The sequence below is a fragment of the Dermacentor andersoni genome, chromosome 11 (genome assembly GCF_023375885.2).
Source record: "Dermacentor andersoni chromosome 11, qqDerAnde1_hic_scaffold, whole genome shotgun sequence".
NCBI classification, from domain to species: domain Eukaryota; kingdom Metazoa; phylum Arthropoda; class Arachnida; order Ixodida; family Ixodidae; genus Dermacentor; species Dermacentor andersoni.
The window spans coordinates 54,333,638-54,353,001 of record NC_092824.1 but is presented as its reverse complement, the minus strand read 5'-3'; the positions used below and the strand labels follow the sequence as shown (position 1 = coordinate 54,353,001).

General features: G+C 47.2%; 1 protein-coding gene across 3 annotated transcripts in view; it reads left to right on the top strand.

Annotated features, from left to right (window-relative positions):
* Positions 1 to 18,012, top strand: part of Atg10 (Autophagy-related 10) — a 71,072-nt gene extending 53,060 nt beyond the window's left edge. For all 3 annotated transcript variants that reach the window (XM_050167957.3, XM_050167956.3, XM_050167955.3), the window contains exons 3-7: positions 5,408 to 5,527; positions 8,988 to 9,117; positions 11,106 to 11,203; positions 14,429 to 14,520; positions 17,677 to 18,012. In XM_050167957.3, the coding sequence (XP_050023914.2) occupies positions 5,408 to 5,527; positions 8,988 to 9,117; positions 11,106 to 11,203; positions 14,429 to 14,520; positions 17,677 to 17,782 (546 nt within the window). In that variant the 3' untranslated portion in view covers positions 17,783 to 18,012. The remainder of the gene's footprint in view (positions 1 to 5,407; positions 5,528 to 8,987; positions 9,118 to 11,105; positions 11,204 to 14,428; positions 14,521 to 17,676) is intronic.
* Positions 18,013 to 19,364: the final 1,352 nt, after the last annotated feature.

Here is a 19,364-nt window from a genome sequence, read left to right as displayed (position 1 = left end):
GATTAATTGACCTAGGTAAACGTACTCCTTCACAGTCTCTAGTGGCCGACTGGCGATCCTGATCTCTTGTTCCTTTGCCCGGCTATTTATCATTATCTTAATCTTCTGCATATTAATATTCAACGCCACTCTTACACTGTCTTTGTTAAGGTCGCCAATCATTTGTTGTAACTCGTCTGCATTGTTGTTGAATAGAACAATGTCATCGGCAAACCGAAGGTTGCTGAGATATTTGCCGTCGATCTTCACTCCTAAGCCTTCCCAGTTTAATAGCTTGAATTCTAAGCACGGAGTGAATAGCTTTGGAGAAATTGTGTCTCCCTGTCTGACCCCTTTCTCTATAGGTATCTCCCTGCTTTTCTTGTGTAGAATTAAGGTAGCTGTAGAACCTATGTAGATATTCTTACGCGAAGGACGAGTCAGTAAGACGAGAAACTATTTACAGATTATATTTACAACAACGGTTGCAGCGCTGACCGGTTAGATTCACAGCGCGAGCCCAGTTCGTTCTTACTCCTCTTTTCTGGAGTGATGGCGCCGACGCGCCTCGTTAAAACAAACAAATACCACACGCATGTAGCAATATTTTCCAAGCTTTTTACGTAAGCGTTCTGTACTCCTTGATTACGTAGTGCCTCTACGATTGCTGGTATCTCTACTGAATCAAATGCCTTTTCGTAATTTATATAAGCCACATAGAGAGGCTTATTGTACTCTGCAGATTTCGCGATAACCTGATTCATGACATGGATGTGATCCATTGTAATGTATCCCTTCCTGAAGCCAGCCTGTTCCCTTGGTTGACAAAATCCAGTGTTGCCCTTATTCTATTGGAGATTATTTTGGTAAATATTTTATATAATACTGGGAGCAAGCTAATGGTCCCATAATTTTTCAATTCTTTAACGTCTCCTTTTTTGTGGATTAGTATGTCTGCATTCTTCCAGTTTTCTGTGACCCTTGCAGCCAATAGACACTTCGTATAAAGAGCCGCCAGTTTTCCAAGCAATATGTCTCCTCCATCTTTGATTAAATCGACTGTTATTCCACCTTCACCTCCCGCTCTTCATCGTTTCATGTCTTGCAGGGCCCTTCTGACCTCATCGCTAGTTATAGGAGAGTTTCTGTATCCTGTTCATTACTGTGTCTAAGTGAGATATCGTGACTCCTCTGGGTACTGTATACAGGTCAGCTTAGAATTTTTCCGCTGCTTTTACTATATCTTCGAGATTGCTGACGATATTATCCTTCTTCTCTTTTAGTGCATACATCATGGTTTGTCCTATGCCATGTTTCTTTTTTACTGATTTCAGGCTGCGTTCATTTTTTACGGCTTCTTCAGTCTTTCTCATGTTATAGTTTCGAATATCAGTTATTTTCGCCTTGTTGATCAGTTTTGACAGTTCCGCGAATTGCGTAACGCTGTGCGGCCGCCAGTCCCATACAACCGCGTAGAGCGCAGGACTCTGCGATTCTAGACGTACTGCGCTCACCGCGAAAGGTTAGAAAAACACCCACATAAGCACAGCAGAGAAGCGTTTACGTGAGGCGGTTCGACCGATAACTGTAGAAGCGTCATTCAAAACAAGCAATTGTTCTCTACTTCCGGCGGTGTTTTCTCTATTTCCTTTTTAAATAAAAAGATGTTGATCCATAAATATTCTCATAAACAACGGTTAACTTTATTATTATTCGCTTTTGCTCGCAGTTTCGTTGTTGCCTTGGCTCTCTCCCTTAGTAGATCGCTTAATTGCTATACAATTAGTAGATCGCTTAAAGTGCTATACAATTAGGGAAAAACAGACGAGGTAACGGGCGACAGTCATCTTGCTTACGGGTTTAAGGGTTATTGCAGGGTTTCATTATGGACGCTCTTTCACATTACTTTATTTCCCACCTTATCTAACCCATATCACGTGTGTATGGCTCCGGGCAGCGCTTCCGGCGCATCTGCCAGCGTCGCGGCGAGCCGTAACTCGTGGAAATAATGAAGCAAAGGGATAAGTTAAACGCAACTGGCGTTTTCTCCGGCCGCAATTCGTTCCATGAGAGTATATAGACCAGCTGAGTAACAGTCGCATCCCTCTCCTGGTCCCAGGATCAGCCTAAACAAAGAAGGTTGAACTAACAAAAGCAACAGCTATGCGCGTGACGGTTGAATAGATGGTGACAACTGAACGCATCTCGAGTTAATCGCGCGGGTGCGGAATCTATGAGAAAACCGTCCTTCACATTACAAGAGATGCCGATAACTACCGCCATCTAAAAGGAGTGAAAAAGGCAGCATAATGCTGACCGATGAACAGCTGCCAAGTCCCAACATTGATCTGGCGGCGTTTTAGGAATGTTTGAGGAGTGGTGGCGTGGGTGGGGAGGGGGGGGGGTATGCCACTTGATTTCGGGGGGGGCCCGGGCCCCCCCGGGCCCCCCCTTGTGTACGTGCCTGTTAAGGGCGTAGCTCAATTTACAGTGTGCTCGCTAAGTGCCGTCCTTTTACTTGCGCAAATTGCGCGTGATGGAGTTTCTGCAATTTCTAAAATATATCTGTTGCGCTGCCGATCGATTTCAAGGTCACGGGTTCGATCCCGGCCGCAGCGGCCGGATTTTAATAGGGACAAAATGCAAAAAGAGAAGAAAAAAAAAGTGCTCGCCTACTCATTTCAGCTACATGTGCACGTTAAAGAACACCCAGCTGGTCAAAGCATCATCCCGGAGTTCCCCAACCATACGGCGTGCCTCGTAATCAAATCTCCTTGGTTCTGTCACGCAATACCCCAGAATTTAAGAAAAAAAAAATTATCGTATGTGACCACATGCTTCTTTAACGTTATCGAACGCGTAACATATCCGTTTGATATTTGTAAAATATGATTGTCTCGCATGCATTGTTGCACGTTTCGCGGGCTGACTGTTTATCACCGTGTTATCGGTCAGTGTTAAGATATCGCTCGACGCATGACACGGCATGCAGTGTATGTCCGAAATTACTCAGATGCTGCCGGTCCTAATAGCGTAAGAGTCTCGTCCGTGCTCCCCTCTGTAATGAAACTGCGAGCACGACGCTAACAGTGTGGTACATTCTCGACTGTACTCCCGAGCATCGCAGCGATTATTCTGGAACATACGATGATGCACGTATACAGATAGCGGACCCACGTGAACCGTGAGATAAGATTCGACGGCTGCGTGCTCCCGGATTTAGGCAAACAAATTTATTTATTTTTTGGCCGTTCGCACCATGCACGTGTTTCCATGCGTTTAAAACAATGTTAGTTAACAAAGTTGTTCGTTAGTTACTTTGTTACTTACTTTGGTTGGTACTTTGCTAGTTTGTCTTCCGCTTTTGCGAATTTCAGTGCTTAAACAATGTTGTATTTACTGATGTATTCTTTTGATGTTTGCTGAATGTGTTTCCATTGTGACCACCTGTATTTTAACCCCCCTACGATAATGCCGTACAGGCGATGTAGGCATACCGAATAAATAAATAAATAAATAAATAAATAAATTTGCGGTACATGTTGTATATAGTAATCGCACTTCTCTCCTTGAACTAATGCACTATGCACAGGCGTCTGGTGACGCGTGCTGGGGTGATTTGGGTTCGTACTGGTTGTTTTTATGCTTGTTTTTTGTATTTATTCGCACGATAAATAGTTAGATGCGTGACTCACGTGTAGTTTTTGGCAGTGTTTGGCTCTCTAAATAAACAAATTGTCGGGTTCGACGTCCAGAAACAGCGTGTAGAGAACGTTATACGAGGGACGTCGTATAATGGAGGCCTCCAGATTAATTTTGACCAAAATAGTTATTTCACTCGCCTGGGGTTCTTTACCGTACAACCAACGCATGGCACTCTAGTTTTTAAAAAGAAAGGGGGGGGGGAGAAAATTTCCAGTCGGACCAATTGTTTTTCTTTCTTTTTTTTTGCTCAGTCGGTCAGTCGGCCTTTCAGTTTGACTCGTGGGACCACTTGGAAAAGAACTAGAAAAGAAAACCTGGATGAGCCATAACATTGTGTCGTAGAACAAGAACACAGATATACTTGAAACTCAATTTAAGAAGATTACTCACGCATGAAGTCACTATGGCAATTCACTTAAATGGCATACCCACCATTCACTCTTTCACCATGAGAAAACTGTCAGGTGCTATATATATATATATATATATATATATATATATATATGTATCGCTAAGTGCTTCTCTCCTTTGGTCACACCATACCACAAAGATGTTTTATTTAAGGACTAACGTTATAATTATGATATTAGTATTGCTTTCAACTATTTTGTTGTTTCGTGGGGTTATTCGCCCAGCGATCTCCAGCAGGCTCCACTTGGGACCAACAGCCACATATCGAGCTTCAATGATGTCTATTTGGAACTGTCTAAATACCAATTCGACCCACAGCCACGTCCAATCGAAACCAATCGATCCTGTTTCAATACCGATTGGACCCGCAGTAATGTTCGAATTGGAACCATTTCTACACATTAAGGTTCGGGCAAGCACAATTGGGTCTAATTAGGGCCCTCTAAGAAACGCATTAGACTCCTGTCTTTCTTTTTCTTGACTGGGGCACGAGCCTGTCTGCATTCCGCCCCCTTTCGTAATGCGGCCACCGCAATTGGAATTGGACCCGCGACCTCGTTCTCCATCAGCAGCGCAAAGTAATAGCCACTTAGCTACCGTGGCGGGTATAGTGTTTGGTTCTTCGCCTTCACTGTGATGTTACAGTATATCCAATGTCCCGCTTCGTTTTATAAGATATCTATTTCTAGCGTGAAAATCGCTAAAGACTTGTTGAGTGTTCGATAGAGCGGAATTCGCTGTACCTGGGTTCGTTACCCTTATGACAATGGATTTAGAGTTCCTTTGGAACTCCTAATGAGTTCCTATGGAGTCAAAAGGGACTCTATAGGAATTCGCGATCTATAGTGTCATCTGCACAGAATCTCTATAAGAAGTCTATAGAAACAAGTCATTTCACACACAATATATATGCAATAGAGGGTGTATTGACGTCATATGTACTGAATTCTATAAAGTAATTTTTATTGAATGCCTTTCAAAACTAACCCGACCTGTCTATAGAGTGGCTCTCCGTTCGCCCTCCATAAACGATCTATAGATGGTGTATTGATATCATATGTACTAAATTCTATAAAACAACGTATATAGAAAGCTTTTAACACTTGTAATGCGGCTTGTCTATAGACTGACTCTCAATTCACCCTCTATAAGCGGTATATAGAGGGTTTGTTGCCATCATATGTACAACATTCTATAGAAGAATGTTTATAGAACGTTTTCATAACTTCTACTGCGGCCTGTCTATAGAATGGCCCTACATATAATGGTGTGCCTTGCTGTGTACTACACGTCCGGTCTGATGCGCCCGCAGGGAGGTGAGCTGGGATCCACGTACCTGGAGAAGCGGTGCACCTCTCTGCACAAGACTTCCGGTCAGCGCGCTTCTTGGTCTGGAGACTTGCTGGGCGCGGAAGCTGAACAGCGCCTCGAAGTACGTATACATGTACCACAATCGCGGTTATGCGTTTGCCAGGGATGCTGCCAGCGGCAGAGCCAGCGAGTCTCTGAGGCAGCGGTTCCGGGGTCCAAATGACGTCAGCGTGACGTCGGGGGGGATTTCGAAGTATATAATCGTAATTGGGGCGCCGTTGTGTTGGCAGTAAGAAGTTCTCGAAACTCGCTAAATTCAGTCTTTAGGAGCAGACCAGATAACACTGTAGATCAAGTCGACCTCTCTGCCCTTCCTACAAGTTATATCTCTCTATATTGGCTCCTTTAGCATACAGCACGGTTAATGTTTATTGATAAGAAGTTGCTAGGTAGCAGGTCCTATGATAATTTGTGACGTCGGCGAACCGGCGCGGGAACTTCGAGACGCTGTGGCGCCACCTGTATTTCGCTTTCGCATGTGTCTTGCTTACCGAGCGTCTTCTCGCGGTAACATTGCCTCTATTTAACATGACAGAAACAAAATTTATTAATACAGTTACCTCACCTTAGCCTTCCATGTGGTGTTCCTTTTAGCGCTGTTGGACAAGCGAACGAAAGCAGAGAAAGGAGGAACATTATTGGCTGTTCGCTGTACCGTGTATATCCGTGTGAGACCTGCGTCTCCCCATTTTTTAGGTCAACAAATAACAAGACGAGAAGTTTCGCTAGAAATTAGATCTTAGTGCGCTCGTTGTTCTGCATTATATGATACCGCCGGTAAATTTTCTCAGGTTGCTGGGATGGCCAACAGCCAAGTATCAAAGGCATTGATCGAGGGCGACCGCAGGTTTTTTTTTTTTTTTTTTTTTAGCGCACCAAATTTTTAAATATCGCCTATGGCAGCTAGCACGATTCTAACCCTTGAGCGAAATTACTCGACAAGGTGACAAGAAATAAAAATGCTTAATTGAACAATTGCCATAGTTCCACTAGCTAACCTTCTAAATTAATTAATTTAAGGCACAGTTCAAATTAACGAATTTTAGCCAGTGAGTCCGCTATAAGACTACCCACTTGAAATGAATTCTCAGGACTTCGCCTATGCTTCAATGCATAGAACAGCTGCGATAGGGGCGAAACACAAAAACACCCGTGTAACTTAGATTTAAGTGCACTTTAAAGAACCACAGTTGGTCAAAATTAATCCCGAGTGCGCCGTGCCTCATAATCAGATCGTTGTTTTGCGACGTAAAACCCCATAATTCAATTTTTAATAGAGCAAGGTTTTCTTTGAATAAAGGTAAGTGGAACAACAGTGTATTTTTCCCGCAAGTCTGACGGCGCACATCTCGAAACGAGTGCCATCCTCAGAATCCGTTCTGAGTCGATGTGCCTAGCAAGTTCACTATAGCTGTACTCAATTCGTAAATTGAAACACGTGCTGTAAATTAATTAGTAAGAAATATAACTAGTAAAATATTGTTAATTAATCAATTACTGTTTGATTGTTCGTGCAAGTAATGTCCGCATTGTCGAGTAATTTGTTCAGTGGCTATAATTGTGTTGCCTACCGCAGGTGATTTTTAAAAGAAATCGGTTCATAGTTGTCACAGCGCGACTCTACGCGGACTGAGTAAAAGGAGGGGACACAACACACAGTCCTGTGAGTCGTGTTGTTGCATCCATTAGGCTTTACTGACACGCCCGATTTTCCATCCTGCTGAAAAATCTGGTGCAGCTTTAAAAAGTAGAAGAAGAAGAAAAATATATCCTATATGTGGGAGTGAGCTGATGAGGCAGCTAAGCAGCGGTGACGATGGTAGAGACGTCGATAACGAGAGAGGAAATTAAATGAAGGGATATCAGTGGTTCTGAAGCTGGAATCTGGGCAGTACGGGGATTATTACTGTCTACGTTATTCGCGACATCCTCGGCGGTTTTTAGCTGTTTGTCGTATGCCAGACTATAGTGTAACAGCCGCGCGCGCGCGCACGCACACACACACACACACACACACACACACACACACACACACACACACACACACACACACACACACACACACACACACACACACACACACACACACACACACACACACACACACACACACACACACACACACACACACACACACACACACACACACACACACACACACACACACACACACACACACACACACACACACACACACACACACACACACACACACACACACACACACACACACACACACACACACACACACACACACACACACACACACACACACACACACACACACACACACACACACACACACACACACACACACACACACACACACACACACACACACACACACACACACACACACACACACACACACACACACACACACACACACACACACACACACACACACACACACACACACACACACACACACACACACACACACACACACACACACACACACACACACACACACACACACACACACACACACACACACACACACACACACACACACACACACACACACACACACACACACACACACACACACACACACACACACACACACACACACACACACACACACACACACACACACACACACACACACACACACACACACACACACACACACACACACACACACACACACACACACACACACACACACACACACACACACACACACACACACACACACACACACACACACACACACACACACACACACACACACACACACACACACACACACACACACACACACACACACACACACACACACACACACACACACACACACACACACACACACACACACACACACACACACACACACACACACACACACACACACACACACACACACACACACACACACACACACACACACACACACACACACACACACACACACACACACACACGCACGCACGCACGCACGCACGCACGCACACGCACGCGCACGCACGCACGCACACCCACACGCACACCCACACCCGCCGTGGTTGCTTAGTGGCTATGGTGTTGGGCTGCTAAGCACGAGGTCGCGGGATCGAATCCCGGCCACGGCGGCCGCATTTCGATTGGGGCGAAATGCGAAAACACCCGTGTACTTAGATTTAGGTGCACGTTAAAGAACCCCAGGTGGTCGAAATTTCCGGAGTCCCCCACTACGGCGTGCCTCATAATCAGAAAGTGGTTTTGGCACGTAAAACCCCATAATTTAATTTAATTAAAGTTAATTTAATTATATATATATATATATATATATATATATATATATATATATATATATATATATATATATATCAGGTCCGACGCACAATTCGGACTCTACGAAGCGAAGGTTACGCAATGCGGTTACAGATACACGTAATATAAATCTAAATGGAAATGTAGATAAATGTAAAACTGGTTGTCTTCCACAACGCGATTTGCAGCGTAGCGATTACGCGTGCCTGCTTAAAAGAAGTGCGGACCCCAATGTGCCGGTGAATGCGGTAATTTCTCGTTCGAAGGAGGCGGCGCCAGACCCGGGCTGCGCCGACGTCGGAGACCGCGTGGAGGAGGTCCTGCAGTTCGTGTACCACGTGGTCTACAGCGCCAGTTACGGGGTGCCCGTCATGTACTTCAACGTTTGGAGACGCGGTGAGTGGGACGCCTATGCTCGCGTCGACGTTGTGTGCAGTCATCGCTGCTCCTATAGTTATTTTGCTGTCATGCTTACATTCGAAAAAAGAAAAAAAAACACTGAAGCCTGACTGGAAATCTCGATTGCGTATACACAAGCTCGAAGGAATCGCGCACGACGGCCTCCTGTGCTGCACGCATTGGAGGCGTTGAAGCGCTGACGTGAAGTATTTTACAATTGTTTCTTTTTCTTTTCTTCTTTTTTAAACTTGCTGGTCCTGCGTAGGCAGAACGTGTTGCACAATTGGGATAATTGCTTGATTCTCGATTGTCGCTTCGCTGTTGTTACTTACAAAATCTGACCCACTGTTCGCTCTCGTCCGTCCGCCTGTAGATTAAGTCTGACCGAACCCTTGCAGCACACTTCTCCAAGGGTGATATGTCAGACTTGGATGCCCATGAGTCCGTAACACAGTAGGAGAAATCGTAGGCCCCCGCCTCACAAGCCAACGAGAACGGTTAGCCCTCACACCAACAGGAAGAACGGTCCTATAGCGCGCCTATAGGCTACTCCTCGTGGTGCAAAGGACACGAACGAGCAATCTATCCGGCTCCCAACATCCGGGAACACATCAAGGTAGCTCCCATGCCCAGAAGCATGCACCCGGAACATATACCGGTCGTCGCCAAGCTGGCGCAAACACCCTTCAGACAAGATATGGCAGCCTCCCCACTACAGTATATACACAGATGCTGCGCAGTACCCCCAAAAAGCAGCCATGACGGCCAGCGTCGTCGACCATAACCTTCAAGAGGTGATCTCGATGACGGCCCGCACTGTCAACGCCCTCGAAGCGGAGAGGACAGCCATCGCCTCGGCCATCGCCTCTAGTACCGCCAACGAGCACGTCATAATTATTACGGACTCCCAGGCAGTTGTCGTAGCTACGCGAGAGGCAGAACATCTTCCATCGCCCTCCTGAAACAAGCCTCCCGATCCCCGGACGTTCAAATAGTATGGACTCCACGACACGGGTCCCTTCATGGAAACCATGCGTGCGCGCGCTGTATCCCGAGTTCATGCCTCCCCGGCGCCACCAGAGAGGGATAACGGCCGTATCTATGGAGCCCGTACCTTTACAATACAACGCCATACGTACAACACCGCAGATTGAACGGACGACAGTGGCCAGCTCCACACAAGACCCTCTCACGCGAAGATGCCGTAGCATGGCCACAACTACAAACCAACACGTACAACCCCATTTAAGCAGACTACACGCAACACACTACACTCGTACAAAGGTCTCCTTTGTAACGAATATACGCCTTCCTATGTCACGCCGCGCGGGCGTGCCCCAACATAAAGGCCGCCCCGCAAATACCCAGCTCCACACCCGGGCAGTGGGGCGCCGTACTGACTAGCTCGGACCCCCGTGACCAGCAGCAACTGGTGCGGCGAGCCCGGGAGACAGCAAGAGCCGCAGCGGCCCTGCAGGGACTCAGGGCGCCTCGCCGCACAAGCAGAAAGGCACCTGCTTGTCTTTTCTACCCCTAAATAAATGTTTTTCCTCCTCCTCCTTCTAATATGTCAGACTTGTCGGCTGTAGCAGCGCCAAGCATTTCCGTTTGCTGACCTCTTCTGGAAGGTTGACGGTGACGTGCTCGTTCTCTTGGCATTTCATGGCGAGTGCGTTGCCCCCTTCCCGTCTGACAATCGCGAACGACACCAGCGCTGTCCACGACTTTGCTGCTGCGCCAAAATGTTGCGTTCCGATTACTGCACTATATTTAACAGTACAGTAAGGTTGGCTGTTCGGTTTCCTCTAAATGCGTTCCATACCCACAACAGGGGAGGGGATCGGCCAATAAATCTGATGAGCTTTGGAAGCTAACTACTCGTCAATAAAACAAAAACTAAATAACATTTCTCCTTTTTGTCGCTCCTCTTTCACGAGTTCTCTCCTTCGCTGGCAATGAAATTGCCCCGGCCCTTTGTGTCGCAGACGGCAGCTTGCTCCCGCTGAGCGACGTCTGGTCCCTGATGCCCGAATGCCTGCAGGAGCAGCTGAAGCAGCTGCGGTGGTCGACCGTGACGCAGCAGGTACGTATATATATACCGTGCACTCTCGCAGCAAAGGTTTGTTACGACAGCAAATGCGTACAGCAAATGCGACAGCAAATGCGTTGTCAGGGCGATTGACGTAAAGGCAAAGAAGTGCCTGACAAAGCGTCAAAGCCCATCAATCCACGTGACACATCACTCCATCGCGGAAAAGTAAAGAAAGAAAACTGAGAAGAAGGAAGGAAAAAAAGTAGAACGATCTACATGTGCGTTTCACAAACCTGCATTGTATATGAAAAACTTAAGCAACTGGGGTAGTGCAGAGTAGGATATAACCCCGGGTCGACGCTTGGCCAGCGTCACGACGCGTTAAACCGTCGTTTGCCGGCACTTTATTAATCCCTATCCTATCATATCCTAAGCAAATAAGCACAAGGTAGTAAGCATAGAAGCAATACTGTTCATGCATTTAAGTATACATTCAAATATTAAACACTTAGCATTACCAGGAACGGCTCATACGAACGGCTCATTGGAGAGGGACATGCAGAAAATACATGGCGATATTCTTATTGAAAGTATGAATGTTCGTATATTTTCAACAATCATAGTAATAATTTAATGCAACTACTGTATGATGTGTCGAGAGGGTGCGGGATTTGGTAGGTCATTTTCTGGGAGTCGTAAATAATATGGTGCCTATTATCTCCTTGACACAATTTTTGTGTCGCAAGTGCTAGCGTGTGTTCTCTAGAACGCTATCTGTATGAAAGTGCATCCGATGCAGCTTTTACTGGGTTGTAAACAATGAAGCCGCAGCTCCCATCTGCCGCTCTCTTCGCTTGACAATGGGCCTTATTTTGTAGCGATACATTTCATTCCTCATTGTTTTCGACCTTCGTCACTGTGTACTCGGAGGTCGCCGAGCCGATGTTTGTTGCCGGCACCAGCCACTGGCCACTATACGGATAAGAAAAATGGAAGGTGCAATAGCATCTTTACAAAACACGTGCCCTGCGTTTTTTTTTTTTTTATTCGTGGCAGAAATAGCATATAATGGCCGCTGTGGTATTATACCTTACATAGTCGCCTGACCGCAGATACTGTGAGCAGACGAGGGGGCATGCGCGGAGTTTTCGAGAAAGCACAAAATTTGGTTCGCTTTCGTCGTGGATGACGGAAAGAAAAGTCGGTTAATTGCGATTGCAAATTATTAAACAGCTACACGAAGTAAGGTTAGTCGTTTTGTCGGCTGCACAAGCGTTCGCTTACTAAGCAAATTAACTAACACGTTGTTACGTGCGCACATGGCAAAGACGAACGCATCTTACTCGACGAGCGCGGACACTCGCCGTCAAAACGCTGGAGTGAGGAAGTGCGGCAGCAGCAGCGAGCGAATTCCCCTTCGTGCTGCCTCTCGTTTCAACGCGAATTATAGGCGCACGAGAACACAGCGCACACGAAGCCATCAGCTATCTCAGCCACGCTAGCCTTTGAACCCACCGCAGATTGTACAATCTCCAAGTTAGGACGCGCTCAGTAGCTGCAGCTGGAGCAGAAGAGGAGATGCTCACTAACCTGCCTACCCCCACCCTCTTCCTAGCGCGCGCATCTCCCCTCCTCGCCACTCCCCCTGCCAGCGCGAGAAGACACCGCCGCATCAGGCAACCATCTTTCTCGGTTCACCCACGCACCTATACAGCGTACGGCGCGCGACCGTGATGTTGCCGCACTTGGACTTTATGCAGAACATCACATCGATGCCGACGGCAGAATTTCGTCTGGATTGTCCACATAATTGCTATCGCAATAACCAGGAAGCATAGCGCTGCGCAAGACGACTCAAGCCGAATGATCCGACCCAACACGTGATCATCTCGTCAGAGGGTGCGGTAGGGCTTATAGTGCTTCTGCTCTGGCAGGCTGAGCAGCTGAAAAACTACGCATCGATTAAAAAGTGCGAAGAACCAGACGTTCTCGACCACTGCGCCAAGTTTCAGAGGTCACGTGCTGGGCTGGCTTTTCGAAGGGGGGTGGGGGAAGCGATGGGAACGGCTTCACGGAGAGTTCGCTTGCCAAGGCTAGCAGTGTGACGTAATGCTCCATCCTAGTTTATTTCAGTAAAGCGGCATGTTAGGCTAGTTGGTGGAAGTTCATCTTGTAATAAGGGGGTACTGCGCTTTCTTTTTTCCTTCCGTGGTTTTTACCCTGATAAGTGCCTTAAGTTTACACCTGTAAAGAGTGGCATGTTACTAAAGAAATGTCGCAGTTTCGCCCTACAGGTGACGCATCAATTGCGATAGCAAATTAGTAGACAGCTATGCGAAGTAACGATAGAAGGTTTGTCGGTCGTATAAACTTGTAAACATGTTCGCTTACAAGCTAAATTAACAAGCATGGTGTCACGCGCGCACAAGCAAACATGAACACATCTCACTCGATGACCGCGGACACTCGCTGTCAAAACGCTGGAGTGAGGAAGTGCGGCAGCAGCAGTGAGCGAATTGACCTTCGTGCTGCCTCTCGCTTCAACGCGAACTGAGCGTCGAGAACACAGTGCGCACAAGGATTTGACCCCTCCGCACACCTATACTCTGTGCTCATCGCAGTTCGCTTTCAAGATTGGGGCCGCGTGGCCGCGCCATATGCAGTGGCCGCCGGCGTAGAACGCCTCCACCCCCGCCCTCCGGCGCCTTGTGCGCGACGGAAGACAGCGCGCTTCCTCCCCGCTTGCCCCCCTCGCGCGCGAGATTGTGAGCCGCCATCTTTGGCTCACCCTCGCAAGCTTTCGCTCGCACATACAGCATCCGGCCAACACCCTCTAGACTACTATATATATATAGGGTGTTGATACGGCGCGCGGCGACGATGTTATCGCCTTTGGACTTTCTGCGGAACGTCACGGCGACGCCGACATCGAAGGCGACGGCAGAAATGCGCCTGGAGGTCCATATATTTGCTCTCGCAATAGTATTTAGTTGAAAATAATGAATATTGCACACTAACAGCGGCCGTATTTAAATCCAGAGGCATGAAGGTTAGGCAAATCCGTGTATTACGTACCCGTCATTTTCAGTGCTGACTAGACCTCCATGCTTACAGCCATTTGCTTGAAGCTCCCGTATACACTAGCGCCAGATTTCCGTCTAGCAACTGTAAGAAACTATGATATGAACATGATCTACGAGATGGGGCTGCGCGAGGAGCCAGCGCAGGCCGCCAGATCTTGAAGGCCATGCTCTGAATGCGTTCTATGTGGCGCAGGAGCACCCGATCCATGGGGTCCCCTACTTCCAGCTTCACCCGTGCAAGACGGCCCAGCTCATGGAGCAGACGCGGCCAAAGCACCAAGACGGGTGAGTCCTCCTAGGCTCCTTTTTACTGCCGTCGTGCTGACTGCGTATCTGCGTTGAAGCTATATATCGCCAACCAGCAACCGACCAAAATGAGTCGAGCCCTAATCAAAAAAAAAAAAAAAAAATCCCATGCATGTAAGTTCTAACATCTGATGCATCAAAGCCAGCAAAGCTGCATAACGGAGTTTTCACACCCTTCGAAAGTTAATGGTCTAACTACGCGAAGTTTATACTTCAGTCTTCGCAAGCGCTTCTTTGTGTCTGGTGGAAGTACTTTGCTGTAGCCGAGGCGCTTTCATGCGCTGTACTATATCCGAGCTTATAGTGCTTCTAACCTTTCCGCTAGATCTCCTGCAACGTTTTCGCTGTGCACGAGGTCTATTGAAACATTTCGCCATGTCCAATGTATTCCTCTCCGTTACATTCGAGATCTTGTTCAGAAGCTGAATCTTGTTTTGAGCTAGTTGGTGAGTCATGCTATGCGCACTTTTTAATGGCGTACTGACAGGGCATTTCCTTTTTTTTTTGCGTTAAATGAACGTCGGGGACTTCGAAACCCCCAAGGAGAGAGAGAAATATATTTCATGAAATATATAGATTTCTGACAGCGTACGTACGGTCGTATACAAGCTTGTCTGCAGGGAGGGGGGAGGGGCTAGGAGAGATTGAAAAGTCCTGAGAGAGAGAGAGAGAGATTGATTTTGAATGTAGCACACCGAAACCACGGAACACTGGCAGGGCTCATAACACCCTAAATAATTTGCTGCAATACCTTCCATACAAATTTCGGGTTTCGTTTCCCTGGTGGTGTATTTGTCGCGACGCAGAAGGTAGCCACGTGGTACCAGAAAATATTGTTACATTTGGCACTCGCTCCGGCTCGCTATATTCCGTTTGCTATGCTGTTAGCTGGGTCTTGCGCAAAGATAAAACTATCGTTGCGAATAAAGCATTCACTTGTATCCGTGACGAATGGTTCAGGTTACGAAGCTCACAATCGTAGACACCCGGGGAACTCCAGAATGTTTATTTATTTACTCAAGCGACGCGTCTTGTGCAGATGAAACTGACTGTATACCGGGTGTACCACGTAACTCGAGCAAAACACTAAAAATATGCAAAAGTCACGTAGCTGGACAGAAGCAAGGTAATGTCGTTTGCCGTCGCTTGGAGACACCCAGATTTTTTCCTATTCCGCCTACTTACATAATTCGTCATACTTAATTAATTAATTATAATTAGACGAAACATGTCAATGAGAAAATTGCAGAGCGACATGAAGAACTCCCAATACAGCTTTCTGTTCCTCAATATACGTGCTACACAAAAGTGTGGTTCCAAGCGTGAGAGAAGCCCGCGAATGCACGCTCGCCGATTGGCCCGCGCCAGCGTCCCCGTCACGACTGACGTCACTCTCCGAAAACTGTGGGCGTCGGAGCAGTCGGAGACGGTTGAGGGCAGTGGCGGGAGGAGAGGAGGAAATATTCGCGTCAAGATGGGGCGTGTGTCTGCTGAAGCAAAATTCCGGAGACAACTCAGCGCATCCTAACAGTATGCGAATGTACTCGCTCAGCGAGACACGTAGGCAAAAAAATAAAAATAAATTATGGGGTTTTGCCTGCCAAAACCAGGATCTGATTATGAGGCACGCCGTAGTGAGGGACTCCGGAAATTTGGACCACCTGGGGTACTTTAACATGAGCCGAAATCTAAGTACGCGGGTGTTTTCACATTTCGCTCCCATCCATCGAAATGCGGCCGCTGTGACTTGGATTCGATCCCGCGACCTCGTGCTTAGCAGACCAACGTCATAGCCATTAAGCAACCACGGCCGGTGAGAGCCGTAGGTAAAGTACATCTTCTGGAAGCGCTGTGATATAAAGTGGAGGAAGCATTAACTGATTAGCAGTCGAGATATAAGCAAGAGAGGTTTAGAGTATACTGGTGGAAAAAATGCAGGGAAGAGACTAACAGGACTGGATCCGTTACAGACGTAGGTAGCGGTACATGGTAGATATAGAAGATTTAAGGAAGAGAAAAAAGATTAAGCAGATGCAGACGAAATGCTAGAGTGAAAAGCATGTATTGGCACGAGGTCGCGGGATCGAATCCCGGCCACGGCGGCCGCATTTCGATGGGGGCGAACTGCGAAGAACACCCGTGTACTTATATTTAGGTGCACGTTAAAGAAACCCAGGTGGTCGAAATTGCTGGAGTCCTCTATACGGCGTGCCTCACAAACAGAAAGTGGTTTTGGCACGTAAAACCCCGTAATTTTTTCTAAGGCATATGTATTGCGTACCTGATTAGATCAAGCAGTATATGTGATTATTTGTCGCCGTTCCGTTTCAAGTGGCCCGGATGCCACTAAACGATCATCATCATTGTGGAGAGGAAAAGCGTAGCAGGACGCGTTCGTAGGCAAACGTCAGCTATCTTTCTTTATAACTTTTTGACACGTGCGTGCTCTCGTGCGAGAGCTTCGTGACGTCTTAAAATTTGCATGCAGCATGTGGTCGGCGGTGACGCGCTGCCGTCTTGGCTGACGCTTGCAGGCGCGCCCTTCGGCGAAGTTCTCTGCGCGTCTCTGTTGTCAAGGCGCGCCGTTTTAATGCGAAGGCATTGTATGCCCCACAAAGCGGGAAAAAAATATCCGCCGTCCGGCGTCAACATCCGATGGTACCAAAACCCACATGACCACGTGATTACGTCACGTTCCCGGCGCTGGACCTGCTTTGGCTGGCACTGCGAAATCCCACGGTGAACAGGCATGGCGTCGGACTGACGCCATGCCCCCCCCCCCCGTCCCCCCATATAAAAATATAAATTTTAAGAATAATGACTGCCCAATTCGAAAAGTGAGTTGGCCCACGTTCAAAACCGTTCTGGCGCACTCGCGTAAAATGACTTGGCCAACCCCCAAAATTTGGGCGAACCGGGCCACCACCGAAATAGACTTTGCCCAATTCTAGCACATGACCAAGTGAAAAGTACATCGCGCGGAAGAGTCATACTGCTGTCGCATTCAATGCGCGTAAGGAGACTTAATGTGCCTCTGTAACTTTTGTCCTGGATTATTGCTATCCGTTACCTTGTGGTCTGATGCTTTCTGCGCATATACATATATATTTTTAACATATATTTTTTTTGTTGCAGAAAGCACAGCAATTACCTGGTGACGTGGCTCAGCTCGGTAGCTCCCGTGGTTGGTCTGGAGTTTCCTGTCCAGTACTCCGCCATCGTGGCACCGGCGTCCTCGTGACGTCTAGTGACGTCATATATACGACTTCACTGGGTGCTGTTAGCGCCTCCCAAGCGCAGCTTCTCTGTACTGTAGTGCGATGTTACTGCTGTACGCATGCGTAATGCGCCGTGCCACATTAAGAGTGACTGTGCACCACGGAGGTGATAATGATGATGACTTCTTTCTGTACTTTGGGGCTGTTTCCTTTGCCGTTACGTCTTGATGAACAATAAAAGTGAGCCAGATAACGCCGGTGGAATTCTTTGTTCGGGTAGATGGAAAAGATGCCCGAGCAGACTGTCGAACCGAAACCTTTCTTTCTTTTTTTGTCGTTCCGGTTCAGCGAAAACGGTTCGCTTCCCGTTCAACCATGGAGCGGAAGAAAATAACGGTTCTAACCGGTTCGAACCAGTTCAAGTTCATTTGCATAACCGAAGAATAATTACACTAGAACAGCATATTTATTTTGTTAAAAAAAAGTGGGGGCTCGATGCTGCTGCTAAGCTGCACTGTAAGTTAACACACGTTGTTCTTCAGGAAGCGCGTACTCAATAGTTTAAAAAGAAATTAAGCAGTGCCAACACCATTGTTGCAATCTATGTGAAGCGAAGCCTTAGTGAGAGAAAGAGACAAAGAGAGAGAGAGAGAGAGAAGAGAATTTAGTTAGGAAACGCGGAGAGGTCCTCTAGCCTACTACTTTGCTCTGCAGTGGGGAGGAAAATAAGAGAGAGTTAGGTCTAATGAGTAGTGATGGAGAAGTTGGGCTGTATAGGATATGACTACATTCGCGGTTTTGTACAAATGGCCCATTCACCGCCTTGAATCTAAGCCGGCGTTAACTAAAAATTCTGAGAGCCTTGATGGCTCGCAGCGTTAATATTATCGCTGGCCAAGGGCCCCGTAACATTTACTTTTTTGCTCGACTGCCTGTTGATTAAGCAAGGAAGAAGCCACTGCCCTCCGCGGACTACAAACAAATACGTATGTGCATGGAATTATCATGCGCCATTTGCGCCCCACCAAATTTTCATACCTATGCCGATATTGTGATGTACCAGACACCCTCCAACACATGGTGTTGGTGTGCCCATACCGCGAGAAAAACAGTCAAGATGATGCCTCATAATCGCTACAAGCGATCGAAGAAACGTGGGAGGCAATGTTAAAGGCACAGAGCCTGGAAGATCAGCGCAGTCTGGTGGACCGGGCACGGGCTGCGGCATTAGCCAACGGCTTTCTGGACTGCGAGCCGCCCACCTAGGGCGAAGAAAGAACGCTTTCTCGCTGTTTCTCACAATAAACGTCTACGAAGGTTGCTCTGTCGTCTGACCCAAAGCTTCGGATCATTTTCTCTGCTCTACTCTTGCGTCCGCCGTCGTTGTAACCTGGATGCATGTTCTTGGGTATATTTGGTACTAGGAGTTTGTCACGAATTTCTCTCGTTATCGTCCTCTTTTCCCCGTATAGATTGTGGTAATTCACTCCTAGTTTGCTTAGTATATGCCGTCCCGTTTTGGTTTTCATTAGTCGTTCTGCTTGAGATGTTTGTTGTGCCTCTATGAGTTCGTCCAGTGTGTTGTGGAGTCCTAACTTTAGCAAG